We start from the raw sequence: 22,233 nt of genomic DNA, 5'->3' as shown, positions 1-22,233 counted from the left end.
GGTGAAGGGGAAGGGCCTGTGCAGGGCTCCGACCCTCACCAACTGCACCATCCGATAAACACACTGAGGGATGTTGCATCATTCTTGGGATAATTGGCATTTACTCACACGCCTACAGATCATTGAATGGAGCCTTTAATTTGACAATAGTTTACAATAAAAGCTGAACCTATCCTCTGGATTCCCAAGTAAAATGTCGCTGTGCTTCAATGACACTAATGCTTTGTAAACATTTATTTTCTTTGGTTTTATTTTTCCTGTTTGCATGTATATCTCCAATCACATTCTCTCAGCTACTTTATGAATGTTTTGTATCCAAACCCGTCCGTGCAACAATGCTATCTACAGTCTATTTTGGGCGAGAACGCAATCCCAGGAAACACAAGCAATGTTATATATTCGATCATTTGGCAGACGCTTTTATCCAAAGCGACTTACATTACATTTACCACCCTTCGCAGAGGGGGGAGCAATTGAGGGTTCGGTGCCTTGCTCAGGGGCGCCTCGGCAGGGGTCCGAACCGGCAACCCTCTGGTTCCCAAGCGGAAGCTCTACCCACTGAGCCACTGCCCACTGCCTCCCTACTATATTATGAACAAGTTCTAAGCAAATAAGAACCAACCTTCTTCTCCTCCTTCCACGGTGTACTGTAACTCAGACATCTTTTCTTTGGAACTTTGCAGACACTTTTTTCACATATTAAGGATTGTGGCTTTTTGCTGAGTGCAGTCTGAGTTGAGAGGACACATTTCACAGCCAGTACGAAGAGGAGGAAGGATCACAGGCGCTAACATGTCATCCTCCCTACTCACAGGCAGTAAGTTTTATAATCTGTTGGACATCAAAATGTCCCAAACTAACATTTAAACCACAATGTGCACAGTGCTGCTTTAATTTGGAAAAAAAGGCCTTACAGTCAGAATCACTGGCGAGACAACCACAAAATGAGCTGCTGTCAATCATGCAGTTAGCGTGGCTAATGATCGCAGCTAGTGCCTTCGGATACAGAAGAGACGGTCGTCCGTTTCAGGCGGAGCAGCTCTGATGGTGCAAACTGATTAAATCCAGACTGAGTAACGGCAACCACATCATCTGTTTCCCTGCATCTTGCTTTGCTAAAGAGCTCATGGAATAAAGGCTCGCTCTGCTATATTTTCATTCTTTCACTTTGTTTGTTTGGAGGCCTGTTGTTTGTTACCACAACAACAACCACTCTTCCTGGGTTAAGCATCAAAAATGGCACAAAGGCTACAAATATTTACATTTACAGTTTAACAATATTACCACAATCATCCACATTAAACCAATCAAATCCCAACATGGGGAACACAAAACAAGAACATGTTGTTGACCGTATTGCGATTAAGGCAAAAGAGCGGTGCAGCTCACTTTGTGTTGTCAAGGCTCAGAACTAATCAAGCCTCATATTATACTGCTACGCCTCTGTCCTGACTCTCAGAGCAGAGTGATGGTTCGCAGCAGAGAGGCGGAGCAGCTTGTCCCTTAGCGGGCGTCCTCTGATTGCTGGCCAATCACAGGTGTTGTCCATAAAGAAGACTCCGCCTCCCACCCTCCTGGATAGAACTCTCAGAGACTCAGTGGCCTGGGTTAAGTAGACTGATGGTTGAAGCCCCGCCTCCTCCAGATGGTCAGTGTGCGTAAGAACGAGTATGGCGTGATGGTGCCATTCTGGACCGAAGAGACCCTGGACATGTGAGGACAAACACACTATTACTATCACTATCACTAACCTAAATATAAACATGAAGCTGTTTACAGACTTACATTATGGGAGCTCATCTTCAATTGTGCGTTTGAGTGTGTGTGTGCATACCTGTGCACTCTGCTCCAGGTGTGGGTTATCATATGGCAGGTCGACTCTCACTACAACCACAAGCACGTGCACACCCTCAGGGCAAAGTTCACACATGCTCTGTGGGCGGGGCATTAGAGGGGGCGTGTCAGTTACTGTCAGTGTGAGGTCTGACTCTGTCCCCTGCCTCCTGAAATACCTCAGGAATGTTCGGGTTAGGCTTCGGTAATCAGTCGTCATGGAAACCTCAGAATAGCAGACACCTGTTTGGAACTCCTGCCCACCTGTCGAAACAAAAATGTAATCTATTAACCATTTTATAGCTGATACAATGCTGTCATTTTAGTTATTAGTGGTTTATCAACGTTTGTAAATCCACTGACCAATCAGAGCATTCCCCACAGAGCTCCTCCCACTCTGCCTTTCTCCTAGCAACAGCACATTGAGGGACAGCGCCTTCCGTTTACCATCACCATGGCGATTACCCCAGCTGATGAGGCTGGGGAAAAAGCCATTGCCATGGCATTGCCTACTGTCTTCAGAGCAGAGATCCATCTGTGGACAATATGTGTCACTCAACTGAGCCTTAACCATATCGACACAACATAATGCCTTAGCTGACAAAAATCTGATCCTGAGCGCAGATTAACAGTGACAAATGTGAGACTGAAAGTGAAGTGTTTGCAGCCTCTTGCTTGAAGTTTGATATTTGACACATCAACTCCTTTGCTGCCTGCTCCAGAAAAAATGCGGATGGATACATTTCCCCAAACAACATGATTTTGAGCGGTGACCCAAAACGAATACCAATCTGTGATCTTTACAGTCCCTTGGCTCCCTAAATGGTAGAACTACGGTGCTATATTCCTTCGCCTCTATGCTACATCAAGTAATCCAACCAAAGGCGTTCATTTCACCCAAGGCAGGAATTAAGACCTTGGCTGGCATAATGTTGAGCCTCAGTAAAGATAAAACAAAAAGCCAAACAGACAAAAAATGTAGAGCTGAAAATGACAGAGTCCAGAAAAGGTTTATTTCAGAGAAGATGATCCTTTATTCGTCCCACAACAGGGAAATTCATGAGCTTGCCAAACCTAAAAGAGCCTGTATAGGTGTGCTGTCGTATGCTGATGATGTAACTGTGTTACAAGTTATAAAAGTTTACTAAACGACTCTTACCTGCTCAGGTGAAGGCAATGAAGACACAGTGACACAGCTTGGTATGGGAGGATGTACTGTTGTGTGTGTGGGTGTGAGTGTGTGGTACTGGTTAAAGAATAACTCATTCTGTCTGTATCTGTCGTTTTATGAGGCTGTAAAGCTGACGAGCTGGTTCACATTACACAGATAAGAGCAGGGTGGACATGGTTACAGCGGAAGAGAGGGAATAACTGCTGTTCTGGACTGTGGTTGACATTGTAGCTTGGACAGCGGCCTCTAGAGGCCACATCATGAAGGTGTTGAACCATAATCATGGGTGCTAGGTAACAGCATGCATGTGCAGTACATGAGGGCCTTGCAGGTTGCACATTCCGAAATTCTCTAGCTCTAATTTCACAGCAACAAAAACAACAACAGTGGACAAACTACATACCTAACAAACATTGATACATGTCCAGCTGAAGGGGAAAAGAAGATCAAAAAATTCAATGTCCTGTGCGTTTCTAAAAACTCTGGGTAGCTGGGTAACTCTGGGTGACAACACTCTCCGGATCAATACCAGCAATACTACTGGGTTCATTCCATGTATGCCTGCATTCACACACACGCTCTCCCCAACTTCGCAGGCAAATTTGGGGGGAGAACGCTCTGTGTGCCAAACAAACAACTTGAGGAAATGACACTAATTATTGCTATTGCAAAAAAAGGCACATTTAAGTTTACAATAATGAGTATTTGTTTCCCATTAGGAGGTTTGAAACAGCTCAAGGGGTACACAAGACAAGTAAATACTCATATTAGAGGAGACCAACCTGCCATACCAACCTATATCTACAGGTGCGCGTTTGATTTTAATCTTAGATTGAAGAGAACCTGTGCACTCGTGACTTTAACAAACCACATGGCGGTGATTTTGTGTGACAGCCTGAAAACTCTGAGGATTTGGACGAATAAAGAGCATTCAGCAGCCCGGAATGCTGTCTACCCTCCCTGTTTAAATAAGTAGAGGTTCAGTTGAAGCCGTCGGCACCTGGGGCTGCCACTAATAGAAACATCGTCATCTGCGCAGAGTTTATCCTGATAAACCACACGGAGTCGCAATCTGAGGCATTTGTGATTATTAGCAGACACAAAGAACGAAACAAAGAATTGAGTCTGACATGTTTGACTGCACCGGGTTTAATGGTCCCTGATTCGTTTAAGGAACAACGGTCGGGGTTCAAATTTAAAGTGATTAAATGAAATGAAAAAGAAGAAGAAGAATGATGAGCAAAAGGTTCAGATGATGTTGTAATTGAACTTGAAGCTCTGGGATCAAACATTTCGCCGTAGGCTGAGAAACAAGGAGCCTTTGATCTGATGGAAACCATTGTGAGCATGTTTTACTTCTTAGAGGACTTTTCAGTTTCATTACTCTTTTCATTTGATTTCATTTTAAATCATTTGTTGTTGTGTGTTTGCCACTTTGAAATTTTTTGCGAAAAAGGAAGCAAGGAGTTACTGATGACTGAGTGATGATTCAGGAGATGGTATCAGAACAGGTAAACCGAAACCCCCCCCTGGTGACCCTGATCTTTGCCCACAAACTATGATTGAAAACAGTAAAGCAGTGGCCTCAGACATGTTCCTACCTGGGCACCCTTGTGTTCCACATTCTCTGTTCTGTTCTGTTAAGTTGTTGCTATAAATCAGCCTATAGAAAGTGGTACAGATATGCAGCAGAGTACAAACTAAACAAACAAACATGAAAGTCAAAGAATCCTTTTTAATAGTGTAACCACAACGCGTCTGACATTAGACGTTATGTTCCTTTTACAATCAAAACAAAGCAGACTGACATAAGCTTTGTCAAATATAACAGACAAGTAACAGACATACTTCATCCAAAATATACAACAACTTATATAAAAATAAGTTTATCACAGCAATAACCACAACAGTGCAAACAAACAAATTACATTTTCTTCCTCCCGTGCAACTTTCCAAAAGCGTCAATAATCCAAAACCAAATTTGCTTTGTACATAAATGAAATAAGCAAAATTGTACCATTTTTGCCAATGTTTCGTCTGGCCAAACCAAAAACACTCCAATTGACAAGTTACCAAATTCAGATATAACTACCGCAACAATCATTTTATTTTGCATAATTATTGGAGTACCACATTAAACTGTACACAGATTAATCGATTGAATACTATTGCTAAGTAATGGCTCCATACAGTACTTAGTTACAGCATGTTTTGCTTGTTTCTCTGTGGTGTAATTTGGTGTCCTGAGTTCCTGAAGCAGACATGTTTGGGGTCTTTTAGCATTAAAGGTTTTCCTGTTTGCGTAAATGGGGCAAAACCGGATATGGAAGTGGTTTCGGGACTGTCTAGACGCTGAGAGGAAAACCAGATCTGAGTTTCAGATCCTGAATGGAGCCAGACAGGAAGCTAATTAGCATCTGGGACAGCTGTTAAAGGGCGGGGTGGTTTTGGCGTTTTCAGAGGTGTGAACAGGTGTGGTCATCCAGTCCTCGCTCCTTTTCTCTCTCAGTCATTGGCAGAGGGACTTGTACTCCTTCCTCCTGTCTATACTATTCTCCTCTTACATGCACTCTTCCCCTCTTGGTCCCCCTTTCATTAATCTTTCCTTCTTTCCATCCGTCCTCATTTTTTCTGGCACATATGTAGTCTCGTCTTTGCCACTGATGACAATGACGAAGAAGGAGACGAGGACAACACAGACGTGTGGGGAGACGAGTGGCGAGATGAGGAGGAAGGTGAGGACGATGCAAACTTGGACTTCGCGGCCAGTGCCAACAGTGACGATGAGGACAAAGGCCGGGCGTTTGGGTCCCGCAGTGCACGGCAGCCGAGTCCCTCCCCGCACTGGCAGCGTTGGAAAAGCTCCAGGCCGTGATTTCCCTTCTTGCGGTGCCGCGTGCAAACCTGTCCCTCCCGCAGCACGGGCTTACAGATGCGAGTCCAGAAGTGACGGGCGCAGCACAAACCGTCCGAACAGTCCGAGGAGCGCAGGCAGGGATCCCCGACCTGACCTGCAACACAGGATACAGTGTTGATACATGAGATGAGTATGTTCTGTTTGAGGTAAGTGACATTCATAAAGAGATGCTAGATTCCTTACCTTTGATAGAGGAAGCTTTACTGTCCACTGTTCCTCTCTTCCTCCATCCTTTCTTCTTAGATAGAGCACTCATCCCTCCATCTGCATCTGGGATCCTCTGAGACAGAAAGGTGTCTACTTCAGGAACACAAATATCTGAGGAAAGACAGAGATGGACGGACAGAATGAGAGGAGTGCAGCAGCAACAAAAACTTGTTTCAATATGTATGCTAGCTTACTGTTGCTGCAGCGGTTGCCGGGGCAACACATTCCGTCCCTGTGGCATCGCCTCTTTCGCCTTCGGCAGGATTGGCAGCGGGAGTGGGCGGGGCCCCCGGCGGGGGCGTGGCAGTAGCTCCACTCGCTGCACTCCAGGTCACTCATGCACTGGTATAGCTGCAGAGAGAGGAAGATGATTATTAACAACATTACGATTGTTATCACCACCATCATCATCAACATCATATTAACACCATAATCACAGAACATAGTCCTCTCTCAGCAGGGGTTACCAGTTATTAGCTGTAGTTGTCAACACTTTCAACACTTTCAAACAAAATCAACACTTTAAGACTAATTGAATAAGTTACCATAACAATCATATCAAATCTAATCATACTTTGGTGAAAGCAGAAGAAGAAAGAAAGAAAGAAAGAAAGAAAGAAAGAAAGAAAGAAAGAAAGAAAGAAAGAAGTTTATTTTGGTACCGCCAGATCCACGCTTGGCTCCCAACTGCTGCGGTTGGCGGGCAGCGCGTGCCCCTCCCTGAGGATCACCGTCCTGATGGAGTTCAGCCTGACACGCGCCTCCACGCGGGGTAACGCCGGCACCAGCGCGAGACACAGCAACAGCTGCACTGCATACGTCATGACGACGCCTGCGCAAACAAAAAAACGTAAACATGCACATGCATTTAAATCACCTGTACGCGGATATATACAAAAATATAAATAAAATATATAAATATTACATCAAAGCAAATTCCACTTCCAATTGTTTGTATGTCGAGACTTTAGGGTTGTTTGAAAGCATTGTGGTGAATTTAAAAAATATTTGTTTGCCTCGATTTAAACATCGTAAATGTCTCGTTTTCCTCTTTAGTAAAAGACACACTATGATGACCTATAGGTTTAATGTTTATTAGACAATTGGGGGAAACATCAAGCTTTTTAAGGGTAAAAGTATTTAAAACGGTATTTTGGTTGGTTGGTGGGTTGGGTTGGTTTAACAGCAACTAAACAATTATTTCAAAATAAAATCGTACTCTTGAGTGTTACTTTTTGTTTTCTAACAGCAAAAACAGCATGAAATCCATCACTTTACCTGTTACAGGATGGAGTCCTCTTCCTCACACAGAAATTCACTTTTTGATGACAGAAAACCAAGATGAAGTAAGATAATAATCCCAGTTGGATGTGTGTGATGTGTTTTGCGTCTCTGCGCTGCTCCTCAGCAAAAGGGTGAGAGGTGAAGGTGAGACCTCAGGTGAGCTCTAGCCGTTCACTTTATAGGCTGCCTGCTGCTGCACGCCCACTGCCTCTTCGTAGCGCTTTACGCCCGAGACACACACACACACACACACACACCGATACCCACCCGCACCGCTCAACAACTGCCATCGATACAAAAAGAGGGAGAGAGAGAGAGAGGGGAAGAGGCGGAGGGAGAGGGCAAGGGTGAAGGGAGAGAGAGAGAGAGAGAGAGAGAGAGAGAGAGAGAGAGAGAGAGAGAGAGAGAGAGAGAGAGAGAGAGAAAGAGAAATAACCCCAAAAGCATAAGAATGAGTAAGGAAAGTAGAGTACAAAAGGAAGGAGGGAGATGAAAGGAAGAGAAAGGTAACATGATTCTGCTTTGAAGCTCATCTGCCCCCTGGTGGACATAAAAGAGTTAATGAAGTCATTTGTTTGAGTAAGTGATGATATTAGTGGCAATGTTATATGGGCACACACACACAGCCAGCTAGTCTCTCTCTCTATCTCCCTCTCTCTCTCTCTCTCTCTCTCTCTTTTTCTGTGTGTGTGTGTGTGTGTGTGTGTGTGTGTGTGTGTGTGTGCGCGCGTGTGTTTAGCTAGGAGGCAAAACGTTCACTGCCATTCTTCGTGTGTGTGTTGATTACTTTTGATGTTAGTGATGTATCAAATTATTTCACTGCATTCGCAGATCACATTACCTATTGTTAACCTCTCTTTCTCTCTATCTTCTTTCCTTCCTGCCATTCTCTCCACCACTCTCTCTCACACACACACACACAAACTCACACAGTTGCAGGTGAGAAGAACTTCAGGACATTAAAGGTTGCTGGTGGGTGTAATGTGTAAATGTGATACAGGTGAGATAATCCGAACGTGTTAGTGTGTGTGTGTGTGGATATTTGTGTTTATCTCATCATCTTGTGATTACCGCTTTGACTGTATCAGGATGAAACACACACACACACACACACACACACACACACACACACACACACAGAGCTGTAATGTTCTGTGTGTGTAAAGGTCAACTGTTACATATAAAGGTCACACAATTCACTATTCAGATCAGATCAGGCGATATGTAAAGGGCTTGGGCGTGCAGATGAAGGAAATCCCATTGAACATTGTGACATCATCGTCCCGGTGTTCCCAGCAGGAAACATTCCTGCGGTCGGCAGGTGTCAGGGTTTGACATCAGCGTATGACCTTTTCCTTTAATACCTTTTATCTGCTTTGCTGTCTTGTGGTTCTGGATTTTATCATTTACATCAACAACTTGGTGGACACGTGACGTGACGTCTATTAATCTGATGGTGGTGCCGCAACAACAATGGCAGCCAAATGTCAATATTTTTGGGCTCGGATTGTGGTTTAGAAATCAATAACCTGAGTCGTGAGTGGAGGACTATCTGGCCTTGGAAGAGGTATGCGTTGTCTGAGTGCATTCTAGTTTCCTTATTAGCTCAGAACATACATGCAGAACACACACAAACACACACACTCACAGAGTCTTTGCATACATTGTATTGAAAAACTGTATATATGAAAATCATTTCATTGTAAACCTGTACGTATATAAGTAAACCTGAATGCTTTTAACTACATATGTACATTTGTATTCTTTTTACGCTGTATTTCTATTAAGATAAGAGGGCATTAATCAAGGCCATTAAGATCAAATAAGAGCCTAACAAAGTAGAGCCTAACAGAAGTACAACAATACAACTAAGTACAAAAAAGTTTCAAATTCAATTGGTGAATGAATGACTGAATACATTACATATTGCTCATCGGGGATAATGCATGGTGTGATCATTAGACCGGCTTTACTGGGAGAGGTGCTGATTGGAAAGTCTTCTGGCTGAGATGCCACTACTCCAGCATACTGTTCAATAAAAGATGGCTGATGCCACCACAGAGTCAAAGAAGGACTTCGGGAGACCCACCTCCACTCCAAAAGACCGGAGTCTCCTGGGCAGAAAGAGTCTGCTCTGTTCTTTCTTATAGAGAGCAGTGCAATTGTCCTACCAGTCCAGTTTGTCGTTCAGACGTAAGATTTTACAATCTCAAAGTCCATTCCCTGGATGTTCACCGGTGTGGGAGGAGAATGCAAAATCCTGCATCAGTTCACTGTACTCTCTATCGTCTCCATCTGTGATGAGGCCGACGATGGCAGAGTCGTCAGAGAACTACAGATGGCACTTTGCTGAACCGTTCCCTGGAGAGCCCCCGTGCTGCAGATCATTGTGTCAGACTGACACTGCCGAGTCCTTTACCTACTGAGGACGGTCGGTGAGGTAGTCCAGAACCCAGGCGGAGAGATGGTGGTCCACCCCTGAGTGCTTCAACTTGTCCCTCATAAGCATGGGCTGAATGGTATGAAAGCACTGGAGAAATCAAAAAACGTGACTCTCACGGTGCTGCCAGCCTTTTCCAGATGGAAGAGGGATCTTTGGAGAGGGGGGCAATGACACATCCACCCCGATGCCAGGCTGGTAGGCAAATTGCAGTGGGTCCATTGATTGCCTCACCAGGGGCCGAGGGTGGTCAAGCCCCACCGGCCTGTAGCCGTTGAAGTCCTTGGGGTGACGTGTCTTAGGCACAGGTACCAAGCAGGATATCTACTTTTTAACAGATGATAATGTTGCTGTCAGGGAGAAAAGTGAAACTTATACAACACACACACACGCACACACACAACGTCTCTGGAGAGAGAGAGAGAAAGAGAGAGAGAGAAAGAGAGAGAGAGAGAGAGAGAGAGAGAGAGAGAGAGAGAGAGAGAGAGAGAGAGAGTGTGCGTGTGTGTGTGTGTGTGTGTGTGTGTGTGTGTGTGTGTGTGTGTGTGTGTGTGCTTGCTTGTCGGTATGAGGTACAGCGATGACCGTGGGCGATTTAAGACACAACAGTGCCATCGTGAGGTGACATTTAGAACTGACGGGCGCCAGGCAGGATGAGGTGGTGGTGATCGAAAACGAAAGTAAAAGTAAAGTACAAGTAAAAGTAAAAGTAAGTTTTTGAGCGCAAACCGAGTCTGGTGTCTGGTAAGTTATCCTTATGTTCTTTTGCTGATTCTGGAATAAAAACGGTGGAGAATTAAGAGACTCCTCTAAACATAAATGAATGAACTTGTCACGCACTGGGGGAGGCAGTAGCTCAGTGGGTAGAGCGTCCGCTTGGGAACTGGAGGGTGCCTGCCTAGGACAGCGGAGTGACAGATTAACCAGGCAGATAAACGTGCATCGATTCAATACAGCTGAAACTGTGCTTCGTCCTCAGACTTACATCACATTTGTGTCTCCCGATGGCTTCAGTCTACAATTTCAGCAACAGAATACAGAAAGAGAAGGACAGAGCAATGTTCCTGGCAACAACGGATCGCCACAGTGCCATAGGACAACACCCAGAGCATGCAAAGTGAGAGCACGACTTCTTCACACACTGGAAAACAATGGTGGAAAATGTTTTAAATTTCTATAGAAAAAGAGAGAAGAAAAAACGTATTAATCAACCTTTATTTGAAGGAATTTCTCTGTCTCCTTCCTGGCGACTTTGCTTGGGGTTTAAGATCATTTGGCTCTCTGTGATTTTGATCAACTGAATATTTTGTGCTTCCATCTCCAGACTGGCTGAAGCCGATAAGATGAGCGACTGTCAGGAGGCAGAGGAGAACAGCGCCAACTGTCTAGAAATCAACTATTTGGAGAATAGGAGTGAGCACTCCATGGGATACCCTCCTGTGTTCAAAATCCAACCTGAATCAGAACAAACAAGGTAAGAGCACTGCTATAACGTGTCAAGCTCACAATTTATCAGTCAACCCTCACAATTTCTGTGTCAAAACAGGTGACAGTGTGCTCATGCGTGGTTGATGTATGAGGCCCAATGGCTGGCGTGAGAGACTGCAGGTTGCATTCAATTGTCTCTGCAGCATTGTTGAGATCATGACATTTGCATTTATCTCCACAGACACAGGAAGTGGAGTGGCGATACTGAGGCAGAGCAGTACTGCAGACGGTGCATCTCCTCCGACTGGGACTATAGTGGTCCGTCAGGAGACTCTTGTTATCCCTGGTGTAGGGAAAGGATCAAAATCAGTCTTACCAATCTGGATAAATGTAAGAATCAAGAGTTCGTTATTCTGCAGTATGATGTAGATTTTGAACCTAATTAATTCTTCCTATCCTTCTTCTAGTTCTTAAGGATGATGCTGAACTGCAGGAGATGTCAGACCAGCATAAATCGAATCTCAGACGAAGATGTGAGTTTGCAATGGAGGAAACTGCAGCAACAGGATGTGGAACACTTCTTGACAGTAGCTACACTGAGCTCCACCTTATCGAGGCACACACTGATGAGGATAACACACAACATGAGGTGTGGCAGCTAGAGAGAGCTTCAAGAATGGAACATCTTCACGATATTCCAATCCAGTACCAGGACATCTTTAAAGTCTTACCTGAACAACAGAGACCCATTAGAGTCGTTCTGACCAATGGCATTGCTGGCATTGGAAAAACCTTCTTGGTGCAGAAGTTCACCCTTGACTGGATTGAGGGATTACAAAGCCAAGATGTCAGTTTGGTGATTCAACTTTCCTTCAGGGAGCTGAACCTGATCAAAGATGAGCAGCACAGTCTTCTCACGCTTCTCTGTGTTTTCCATCCAGCTTTACAGACGTTGACAGCAGAGAAGCTCGCTGTCTGTAAAGTTTTGTTCATCTTAGATGGTCTGGATGAAAGCAGATTGACACTCGATTTCCGGGGAGACAAAGTTGTGTCTGATGTGACAAAGAAGACCTCAGTTAACATTCTGCTGACAAACCTCATCAAAGGGAACCTGCTTCACTCTGGTCTCGTCTGGATAACTTCCCGACCTGCAGCAGGTAATCAGATCCCTCCAACATGTGTCGACCGAGTCACAGAACTTCGAGGCTTCACCGATCCTCAGAAAGATGAGTATTTTAGAAACAGATCCAACAACAAAGAGATTTGCAGGAGAATCATCTCACGCCTCAAAGAATCCAGGAGCCTCCACATCATGTGCCAAATTCCAGTCTTCTGCTGGATCACGGCCAAAGTTCTGGAGCACATCTTGACTACAGATGAGCATCAAGCGCTGCCCAAGACCCTGACAGAGCTGTACTCACACTTCCTGCTACTCCAGACAAAGAGAAAGAAGCTGAAGTACGCAGAGAAACATAAGGTGAGTCAACTGGGACTGACAGAGAATGACACAGAAGTTCTTCTGAAGCTGGGCAGGCTGGCGTTTGAATATCTGAAGAACGGAAACCTCATTTTCTACCAAGAAGACTTGGAGCAGTATGGACTTGAAATCACAGACGCTGTGGTAAACTCAGGAGTTTGCACAGAGATTCTCAAAACGGACTCTGTGCTGTTCCAGAGATCAGTCTATTGCTTTGTTCATCTGAGCATTCAAGAGTTTCTTGCGGCAGTCTATATCTTTCACTGCCACACAAACAGCAATAATGAGGTGCTGGAGATGTTTCTTGGAAAAGACTGGGGTGAGTTCCGTATCTGTGACCCACCACTGGATGTTTTCCTGAGGAGAGCTACCGACAAATCCCTGAGGAGTGAAAATGGCCACCTGGATCTGTTTGTTCGCTTCCTTCATGGTCTTTCCTTGGAGTCCAACCAGAGGCTGCTAGGAAGCCTGCTGGGTCCGGCAAGGAACAGTGCAGAAAGCATTCAGTCAGCCATCCACAACCTGAAAGAGATGAGCACCTACAACATCTCTCCGGACAGAAGCATTAACATCCTCCATTGTTTGATGGAGGTAAACGAGCTGTCAGTGCATCGAGAAGTCCAAGAATTCCTGAAGTCGGAGAACAAATCAAAGACCCAACTCTCTGAGATTCACTGCTCAGCTCTGGTCTACATGCTGCAGATGTCAGAGGAGGTTCTTGATGTTCTTGACATGACGATATACAGAACATCCGAGGAGGGACGCCTTCGACTGATTCCTGCTGTGAGAAATTGCAAAGGGGCTCGGTGAGTCCTGTTCTGTCCCCTAGATTGCCTGTGTTCTTGTGTCTGTTTTATATTCTGCCATTTTTACAAAAACTTCAATGCAAAATCCAATGTAGTTGACAATTGGATGCAGCTGCCAAACAACTAAATACTCCTGCTCTGATTAAATAATGTTCTTTAAATTTGTTATCACAGACTTTCAGGCTGTCGACTGTCAAAACAGCACTGCGAAATTCTGGCTTCAGCTCTGAAGACCAACCCCTCCCACCTGAGACAGCTGGACCTGAGTGACAACCAGCTGCAGTGTTCTGGAGTGAAGCTGCTGTGTGCTGGACTGGAAAGTCCAAAATGTAGATTGGAGACACTCAGGTCAGATAGCATTTTGTTGGTCCTTTGTTGAGGTGATTGTTTGTTAGCATTCCTATCACCTTCAGGGTTTGATGGTCGACTGATATAGAAAGTCTTGAAGTATATCCTGCAGTTTTCCTTGCACACTAACGTTAAATCATTTGTGTATCTGTATTCAGATTGACTGACTGCTCGCTGTCTGAGGCCTGCTGGGATTATTTGTCCTCTGCTCTTAAGTCCAGCTTCTCCCCCCTCAGAGAGCTGGACCTGAGTAACAACAAGCTGCAGGATTCTGGAGTGAAGCTGCTGGCTGCTGCACTGGAGAGTCCAAACTGCAAACTGGACACTCTCAGGTCTGACACACTTATAGAATTTAATCAAACCCTGATGACAGCTTTGACAGCTTCTATTATATTATGAAATAACAGCTGGTTTAATCAGGCTGGTATTCTAGTTAAATGTTTTGTTCTTTACAGTTTGAGGTACTGCAGCTTGTCAGAAACGTCCTGCAGGTACATGGCCTCAGCTTTGAAGTCCAGCTCCTGCCATCTCAGAGAGCTGGATCTGAGCTACAACAAGCTGCACGATTCTGGAGTGAAGCTGCTGTGTGCTGGACTGAAGAGTCCAAACTGCGAGCTGGACACACTCAGGTCAGAATTTATAGCATCAAGTTTAGTAATTCAGTTGCCACTCCCCGGCAATATGTTTGATGATTTATCATGAAATGGTGCTGTTTTGTTGTACTTCGTGTTTTGTTTTAATGTATATATTTAACATAGGTCATTTTATACAGCTGTATTGTTGGAACCAAACTCTGTGTTCACCGACAACAGACAAACAGCATAAGTTGTCAGACCTAAAGGGCATCAGGAGAAACACTATCAGACCTTGTAGCTGTCACAGGAAAATCTGATGGAAATCTGAAATCTTTTGGAACGAATGCACAACATAATATGAACTCGTTCTTTTTTCAGACTGAGTTTCTGCAGCTTGTCAGAGACGTCCTGCGCTTATTTAGCCGCAGCTCTCAAGTTCAACCCCTTCCACCTGGGAGAGCTGGACCTGAGGGGCAATGAGCTGCGGGATTCAGGAGCGAAGCTGCTGCCTGATCAGCTGCAGAAGGCAAAGTGTAGACTGCAGAGGCTCAGGTTAGGGGGGGGGGGGTCCATTCTGTGAGTCTCCCTATGTTGTAAAACCAGGGTGATGTTGTGTTGGAGGTGACTGTCAAGTTGTTTGCTTCTCTGCAGGGCCAAACGAACTTGGATTACATCTGACAATCTCCAAAAGTATGAGCACTTAACTGTTCTTAGTGTTTAACTTTTCACCCTAAGAAAGTTTTTTTGTTTAACCTGTATGTCAGATCTGTATGTCTCAAGCTACCAACTCACACAAGGGGAACCATTATAAATAATCCAATCGTCATGATTTTCAACAGTGTTTTAATGCAGTTTAGCAAATTACAGAAAAATCCAAATTGACAACTACACCACATCCACAATGATACTGTGATGAATATGTGTGTCTATGGTAACAAAACAACATTAAACAACTTATATGAGTATTGTGTCTGTGTGTGCGAGTGTGTATGTTTTCAGGAATTGAAACGGGTGACAGCAGGCCAGCCTGTATAAAGTCTGATCCAATCAAAGTAATCAGCAACCTGAGAAAAAGAAAGAAAGATTTCACATGTAAAAATCAGGTTATGTTTGTACCAGAGACCGAGTGGTGGCCCATTCCAAGTCTCCTACGTCCTCTGGCTGGGTCCTGAGCCAGCCATTGGGAAACCTGTGTGTTACCTGTGTATAGACTCCAGGGAATCCAGCTTGACCACACCTCTCCCCCCAGCTGACGATGCCCCACAGGTAGGAGACGCCCAGTTCATCCTGGCACACCAGAGGTCCCCCGCTGTCCCCCTGACATGAGTCCACGCTGCCATCCAGATCACCTGCAAGCACACACACACACACACACACACACAGCAATAATTGTGTACAAAAGGTACAAAGTACATACAAATGGCAATCCCAGCAATCTGTTATACTTTGACATCTACTGGTCGTAGGAAATAATGACAGCTGGTTAGCGAACAACAACTAAGATATTCCATGGGAAATGGAATAGGTCACAGTGAGGTGGTCAATTGTTTCTTCTCTTGGCGTCTCCATGGGATGAATGAGCAACTTAAGGATTATCACTTTATGTACTTGCATAAATTCGCTCAGCTGACACACACATACACATACACACCTGCACACATCATGCCCGGTTTGAAGCGCTCCCCGTAGAATCTCTGGCAGTTGTCGATGAGGGAGACGTTGGCCCAGAGTAACACATGAGCAGCTGAGCCACCTGCAGACAAAAGTGTTTGATTACACGTTTATTTGTAAGATTACTTTACAAAATGACATCTGCATAATGAATAACACATTTCATTGATTTGTTCGATGCGTCTTAATGAGTGACTGAAGAAGAAACAGAAAATCGTTGGTGTCATAACTTCACACTCGATAGCAATGCTGATAAGGAGGACAAAGGAGCTGATAGTGGACTTTGACAGGAAGCAAGGGAGTAAGAACCGTATGTACCCTATGACATCATTGCAATTCCAATCTACTTGTACTCTACCTCAGGGTCTATGTATAAAGTTTAACAACAATAGTAGTGATAATACAACCTTCCTTCCTTCTCTGTATATCTCTCTCTCCTCTTTCCAAAATATCCTACAACTGTAAGCACAATGTCATGTACAATGTTTGCTTCAATAAAAACAAATTGCAAAAATAAAAAATAAAAAAAGGAAGCAAGGGAGGACATTCACAAAGTGTTTTACCTCCAGTTCGTCCCCATCCAGAGATGGTGCAGGTGTGGTTGGGATTGAAGAGGCGGGGGGTCCAGGGAACACAGACGGCACTGATGGCTGGGTTGTCTACAATACACTCCTGCTTTTGCGGAAGCTTCTCCAGCAGGACCAGAGCGATGTCGTTCTCATACGTTTGGGGGTTGTACCTGTATGGGTGGATAGATAGATAGATAGATAGATAGATAGATAGATAGATAGATAGATAGATAGATAGATAGATAGATAGATAGATAGATAGATAGATAGATAGATAGATAGATAGATAGATAGATATACTTGGGGTGGATGTGAATGTCCTCCACAGGAATGATGTCGGTCGTGTCTTGAGCTCTGCCCTTCTTCCAGAGAGAAAACTTCACTTTAAACGCAGATGGGAACTGCCTAGGAGGGAGATACGGGAGAGAGAGTCCTGTTATCACTGTGACAGAGAGCGAGGGAGAGAGAGGGAGAGCAAGACAGGGAGGCCGATCAGTTCCCTGTTTGCTGGCTGCTCGGTCGTACCTGACACAGTGAGCGGCGGTGATGACCCAGCAGCCTCCAATGTACGCTCCTCCACAGTCGATCTTAGCATGCTCCTGCAGAGCAACCTGCCACTGGATCTGAGTCTGCACACACACACACACACACACACACACACACAGCTCAGCCATGTGAAACAGCAGAAAGGAATGATGTCACCATTATTAAGGAAATAATTGATCAAAAATGCTGTGAATGACTTTTCTGCATTGTGCCATAATAGAGAGACAAATAACGTGGAGTTGTGCAGTGAGAATATAAATGACCACATGGCGGCACTGTTTGCATCAAAAATGTGTGTAACTGACCGGTTTTGCAGGAACTCCGCCCACCACTCTCTTAACACGGCCAGGCCGTTGTTGCACTTCCTCAATGTCCACTGTGGTCACGTTGGGAATCCCACAATACAGTTTATCCTCCAGATACTGCCTGGTTTTTATTGTCTCTGCACACACACACAACACACAACACACAACACACAACACACAACAAACACACACACACACACACACACACACACGCAATCTACTAAATCTACCTTACATACAAAAGCTAAAATTTCTGTTAATTAGTTGTTATTTAGGCTACATACCAGTTTTAGGAGAGGTGTAGTCTGAAAAAGAGAAAATATCATCGTCACCGCCACCAAAAAATCACAGCAGCAAACGCAGTCCAGCAGGTTTCAGGCGTACCTGTGTTTCTGAGGCGGTGGTCGACCTGACGCTCCACTCCTGAGTCGAAAATGGAAAACGTATCACCATTGAGTGAATGTGAAAGGCATCGTACTATTGCTCACACAGAAAATAAACTTGCCTCTCTACAGTGACTTTGACATGCTTGGCCGTCCATTGGATGACAGATATGTTGTAATATTCCAGACACAACTCTGGACTCACCTCCGGATCTCTGACAATGTTGACCGCCCGGGCAGAGGCCAGGATCTGGCGCGTGTTTTTCTGATTCATCCTCGCCATCCAGACAGTCAATCAGTTTGTCATGGACCGCCTCTTCGTGCACACACACACCTGTACTGCAGCGGAAAGCTTTGTTCCTGCACCCTGAAATACACACAACAACCAACGCTGTGAAGGTTTGTACACACAGTGTTGGTAATTGTGTGTGTGTGTGTTTCTGTCTTACCCTTGCAGCACATCTCGTCACTGCGATCTCCACAGTCATCAACTCCATTACATGTTTGGTTCAGAAACACACACTTCTTGTTAGCACACTTGAAATCACAGGAATCCCAAGCTGAAACACAAACACACACATAGAATATAATATAATAGAATAGAATAGAATAGAATAGAATAGAATAGAATAGAATAGAATAGAAGTAGTAACTGACAATTTGATGGCTGATAACAGGTTGCTGTAGCAACCTTCCTTTGGCCGATCATGATCCTGTCGTAGATCACACATTCGGCCAGGGAGGTCTCGTAACCTTGGCAGCGAATGCTAACGCAGCTGCGTGGCAATGACCAGTTGCGAGGATCCCTCATCAGAGAAGTGGACGACACAGAGTCAGCCAATGCTGCACCACTGCGCACAAACAGACAAACAGAGACACTGAGTTGTTGTTGTTGAAAAAAGAAAGACTGCCATTCTCACGAGTCATAAGTTAATATTTAAATCTGGACTCCGGACTTACAACATCTGTCCGTGCTCCTTGCAAACTACATTAGCAGCAGCCATGTCCCACAGCTTTTTACACACCAGAACCTCCTCTCCATCACTTTCTGCTCCTCCTGAGCTCCCACTATGAATTATGAAGAGCTTCACCACGCCTGTCTTTGCATCTAAGGAGCTCCTGAACACATCTGAGGCGACAGGGAGAACGATGGTGTTAAAGGTTAGCAGGAATGTAATCAAAAGCATGTGCATTTTATTGAGAACAAACCTTTGCAGTTCTGCCCAAAGTGGGACAACAGGGGTTGGTTACTCTGACAGGAGACAGCCATCACCTACAATCACAATGACAATCACCCACACTGAGTGTCTATCATCAGTCCATACTTGTGTAATCATGGACCATCCGCATAGAAAACAAACACAAAACAAACTAACTTAATAGGAACTTTTGTCAAGGCCATTAGTGCCTTGCTCAGTGGCTCCATGTGGTTACCTGGCAGTAAGACCTGTACTGCCTTCGGTCTCGCCCACAAACTGGTTCCACATTTTCTCTGGGACACATATAGGGAAGCTTGCAGGAACAATGTCCCTCAATGCATCGCTCCCATGGTAGGCAGAACACCATGTCACATGACGCACGTGTTAACCTGCGAGACAGAAACAGGTAAGAACCACACAAACAAACACGCTCAGACACTCAGAGCAAACAGCACCTACTGCTTATCCAGACACTCGGCCGGGCCCAAAAATGGGTCTTCAACATGCTGTGATGTGGCAGCAGGTCCAGTGGTCACAGGAGCAGGTCTAGTGTTCACAGGAGTAGGTCTAGTGTTCACAGGAGTAGGTCTAGTGTTCACAGGAGTAGGTCTAGTGGTCACAGGAGTAGGTCTAGTGGTCACAGTGGAGGGCCTAGTATTCACAACGGTGGGACTAGTATCTGCATGGGCGGGGTTAGTATTCCCAGGGGTGAGTAAATGTGGTGGGAGCTGCTGTATGTTTTGCTGATTGATCTGCTCCATGATGACAGCCGGCTTGTCAAGTTCCTTTCGACTCGCCTGTTGGATGAATCAAAACCCGTTAACCCAGTTAGAAATGCATAGAATAGAATCAATCTGTGATCGTCCTACAAGAAACAAGCTAATGGTAAAATGATCTATCTATCTATTATCAAATACCTATTACTGGGGTGATTGGGGTGAACTCATTGATGTTTTCACTCATTATTTTACTTCTTTTTCTTCTACTTGACACTTTTTGGCCTTCAACATACTTAAACTTATACATTTCAAATAAACGTCAAAATTTCCTGCATACATATTCCATTCCAAGACAACATTGTTTGTATTTTCTGATATATATATATATATATATACGTATTTAACCTTTTGTGAAATTCGAACGAATTCTGTTAAAATGACTGGAATTTTAATGCAATTAAAAACATTTTGTCAAAATTGTCATTCTGTAAAACCAAGTTATTTAATTCTTGTGAAAATTAGATTTTTCCTTTTTTCAAAACAATTGCACATCTAAGCTTAAAGCTACTTTATTTTGATTGATCATGTTTGTCTTTAACTCAGCTTTTTAGTGCTTATTATTCACTCACGGTTGTCGATGGGGAGACAAGAAGAAATAGAAGGAGGAGAGAAACTCCTGCTGAGCTCATCCTGACCAAGCTCTTTTCCTCCAGAGAAGAAGAGGTTTGCTTTCCCCTCAGCCCAGAGATGTGTTTCATCTCCACGTATTGGGAGATTTGAGAATATCCTGACAGACAGCTTGTCCCTCTGTAAATGAATGCTTTGACTGATCGGTTTCTGCTGTCTGCTGATAATATCGTCAATCAATCATTAGCCCGACTTGTCACTGTTAACAGAAACACACACACACAAATTACAACACACAAAATCAAACATTTTCTTACGTTTATTCCTTGGATGTTTACGGTAACTATGACCACAACAGCTACATGTCGAACGCCAACACATAGCCTAAACCCTCATACACATGGCTAACCTTTAAGTTACCACAGTGTGAGTGGGTAATCAGGTTTATGTCATCACAACGGAAAATCCAATACACACAGACAAACACACTGCCAAGCTGTGATGTTACATGATCAGTATCCTGAATTAACAAGGGGTACATACTGGACGGCTTTCTACCATGCTCCTCCTTGTGTGTGCGTGTGTGCGTGCGTGCGTGCGTGCGTGCGTGCGTGTTTGTTTGTTTGTGTGTGAGAGGGGGGGTGTATGTTTAACTAAATGTGAGAGTCCGAGCACCAAATTCCAGTAACCTAAAGCAACAATAATGAATTTCACCACAAACACAAATATGCGCACGAGTTAATGTTCAACGCTGTTTCAATAAAAAACATTTCAAAACCTCAGTACAGTTTAGGAAGAGAGTGAGAAAGACATCAGACAGACAAACCCATTTTGTTTTGTATCACGATTTTGAAATTGCTATATCTTTTGAAAACAGCACATTTGTGTGTGTGTGTGATGAGGTGATGTAGTTCAGTTCAGGAAACCATGAAACTAACGTCAGCAGAGACACATTTTTGTTCAGATTCATTTATTTGGTTGTGATTTTCGGAGAACAAACCGACACAGATTACACAGAAAGACCTTCATGCTGACAGATCATAAGAATGTACCGTAAATAAAAATTCATGATTGTAACTGAACATGACATCAGTAAACCAAAATTTAATTCCATACACCCCCTAGATTTACATCAGAAGCACTGTCACCATGGCTCAAATGCGTTGTCCAATACAAAAAGAAATGAATGAATAAAGACTGACTTTCTATTTCTCTACAAATTCCACAAATTCAAATGTGTGGGATTTGTAAGGAGCAGCCGTCTCAAAAACAGCGCCCCTTACATCCGGGAAATGAGAAAAAAAAATCATAGCCTCAGTGTAGAAACGTCAATTTAATCTGGATGAGTTGCCCCAAATGGCCTCTAGATGATGATGTTTTTTATGTGGCATTCATTGTTGCAAGCAGTAAATTCCTACCACTCAAGTGAGTGTAGTGTTTGTCTACTGGGTGGTGGTGCTGTGATGGGTCAAACTTTCTCTCCTTTCCTCTATAGAATTTATTTGAAGCAAGCGCAACCATCAAGAATATAAGAAAAAGTCCAAAAATGAAACATGGTTTAGTGAGGAAGTGCAGAAAAGTGAAGTGATACAATTATATGGATACTAGATTTAGGTGTGATGTGATTCCATTTACCAATCACATCCTTGCATTCACACTCAGTATGTGCTAAAAGTCATGTCCACCGATGACTTTTATTTTGACATCTGTCTAATCCAGAGCTCATAT

General features: G+C 44.1%; 5 protein-coding genes across 7 annotated transcripts in view; 2 read left to right on the top strand and 3 right to left on the bottom strand.

Annotated features, from left to right (window-relative positions):
* Positions 1-180, top strand: part of aimp1b (aminoacyl tRNA synthetase complex interacting multifunctional protein 1b) — a 3,221-nt gene extending 3,041 nt beyond the window's left edge. The window contains exon 7 of the mRNA XM_076162972.1: positions 1-180. This exon is cut by the window's left edge and continues 109 nt beyond it. Coding sequence (XP_076019087.1) covers positions 1-58 — 58 coding nt within the window. The 3' untranslated portion in view covers positions 59-180.
* A 1,255-nt stretch (positions 181-1,435) lies between these two features.
* On the bottom strand, positions 1,436-2,407 carry LOC143010600 (GTPase IMAP family member GIMD1-like). The gene is made up of 3 exons (XM_076162971.1): positions 2,197-2,407; positions 1,835-2,097; positions 1,436-1,705 (listed from the first exon to the last, which is right to left on the bottom strand). Exons 1-3 carry the CDS (start codon positions 2,405-2,407, stop codon positions 1,436-1,438), a joined length of 744 nt encoding a protein of 247 aa, XP_076019086.1.
* A 3,105-nt stretch (positions 2,408-5,512) lies between these two features.
* On the bottom strand, positions 5,513-7,498 carry LOC143010636 (dickkopf-related protein 2-like). The gene is made up of 5 exons (XM_076163047.1): positions 7,407-7,498; positions 6,791-6,960; positions 6,323-6,479; positions 6,105-6,239; positions 5,513-6,015 (listed from the first exon to the last, which is right to left on the bottom strand). Exons 2-5 carry the CDS (start codon positions 6,950-6,952, stop codon positions 5,627-5,629), a joined length of 843 nt encoding a protein of 280 aa, XP_076019162.1. The 5' UTR covers positions 6,953-6,960; positions 7,407-7,498; the 3' UTR covers positions 5,513-5,626.
* A 3,011-nt stretch (positions 7,499-10,509) lies between these two features.
* LOC143010617 (protein NLRC3-like) lies at positions 10,510-15,494 on the top strand. Its single transcript, XM_076162988.1, has 9 exons — positions 10,510-10,596; positions 10,832-10,969; positions 11,177-11,326; positions 11,522-11,670; positions 11,748-13,563; positions 13,738-13,911; positions 14,070-14,243; positions 14,367-14,540; positions 14,865-15,494. Exons 2-9 carry the CDS (start codon positions 10,857-10,859, stop codon positions 15,064-15,066), a joined length of 2,952 nt encoding a protein of 983 aa, XP_076019103.1. The 5' UTR covers positions 10,510-10,596; positions 10,832-10,856; the 3' UTR covers positions 15,067-15,494.
* cfi (complement factor I) lies at positions 15,313-21,015 on the bottom strand. 3 transcript variants are annotated; one of them, XM_076162990.1, is made up of 18 exons: positions 20,915-21,015; positions 20,508-20,764; positions 19,619-19,956; positions 19,395-19,548; positions 19,170-19,233; positions 18,921-19,089; positions 18,618-18,811; positions 18,410-18,520; positions 18,166-18,327; positions 17,962-18,000; positions 17,862-17,882; positions 17,578-17,714; positions 17,252-17,355; positions 17,027-17,131; positions 16,721-16,896; positions 16,138-16,239; positions 15,687-15,835; positions 15,313-15,550 (listed from the first exon to the last, which is right to left on the bottom strand). In XM_076162990.1, exons 2-18 carry the CDS (start codon positions 20,634-20,636, stop codon positions 15,482-15,484), a joined length of 2,223 nt encoding a protein of 740 aa, XP_076019105.1. In that variant the 5' UTR covers positions 20,637-20,764; positions 20,915-21,015; the 3' UTR covers positions 15,313-15,481. The 3 variants fall into 3 exon arrangements, with proteins under 3 accessions (XP_076019105.1, XP_076019106.1, XP_076019104.1); XM_076162991.1 differs by having other exon boundaries at positions 19,619-19,724; positions 19,767-19,956; positions 20,508-20,984; XM_076162989.1 differs by having other exon boundaries at positions 20,508-20,984.
* Positions 21,016-22,233: the final 1,218 nt, after the last annotated feature.

The sequence above is a fragment of the Genypterus blacodes genome, unplaced genomic scaffold (assembly GCF_046128005.1).
Source record: "Genypterus blacodes isolate CSIRO-AG114 ecotype Tasmania unplaced genomic scaffold, CSIRO-AGI_Gbla_v1 ptg000129l_1, whole genome shotgun sequence".
Lineage (NCBI taxonomy): Eukaryota > Metazoa > Chordata > Actinopteri > Ophidiiformes > Ophidiidae > Genypterus > Genypterus blacodes.
Note: the sequence above shows the minus strand (reverse complement) of the source record. Positions and strands in the feature narration are given on the sequence as shown.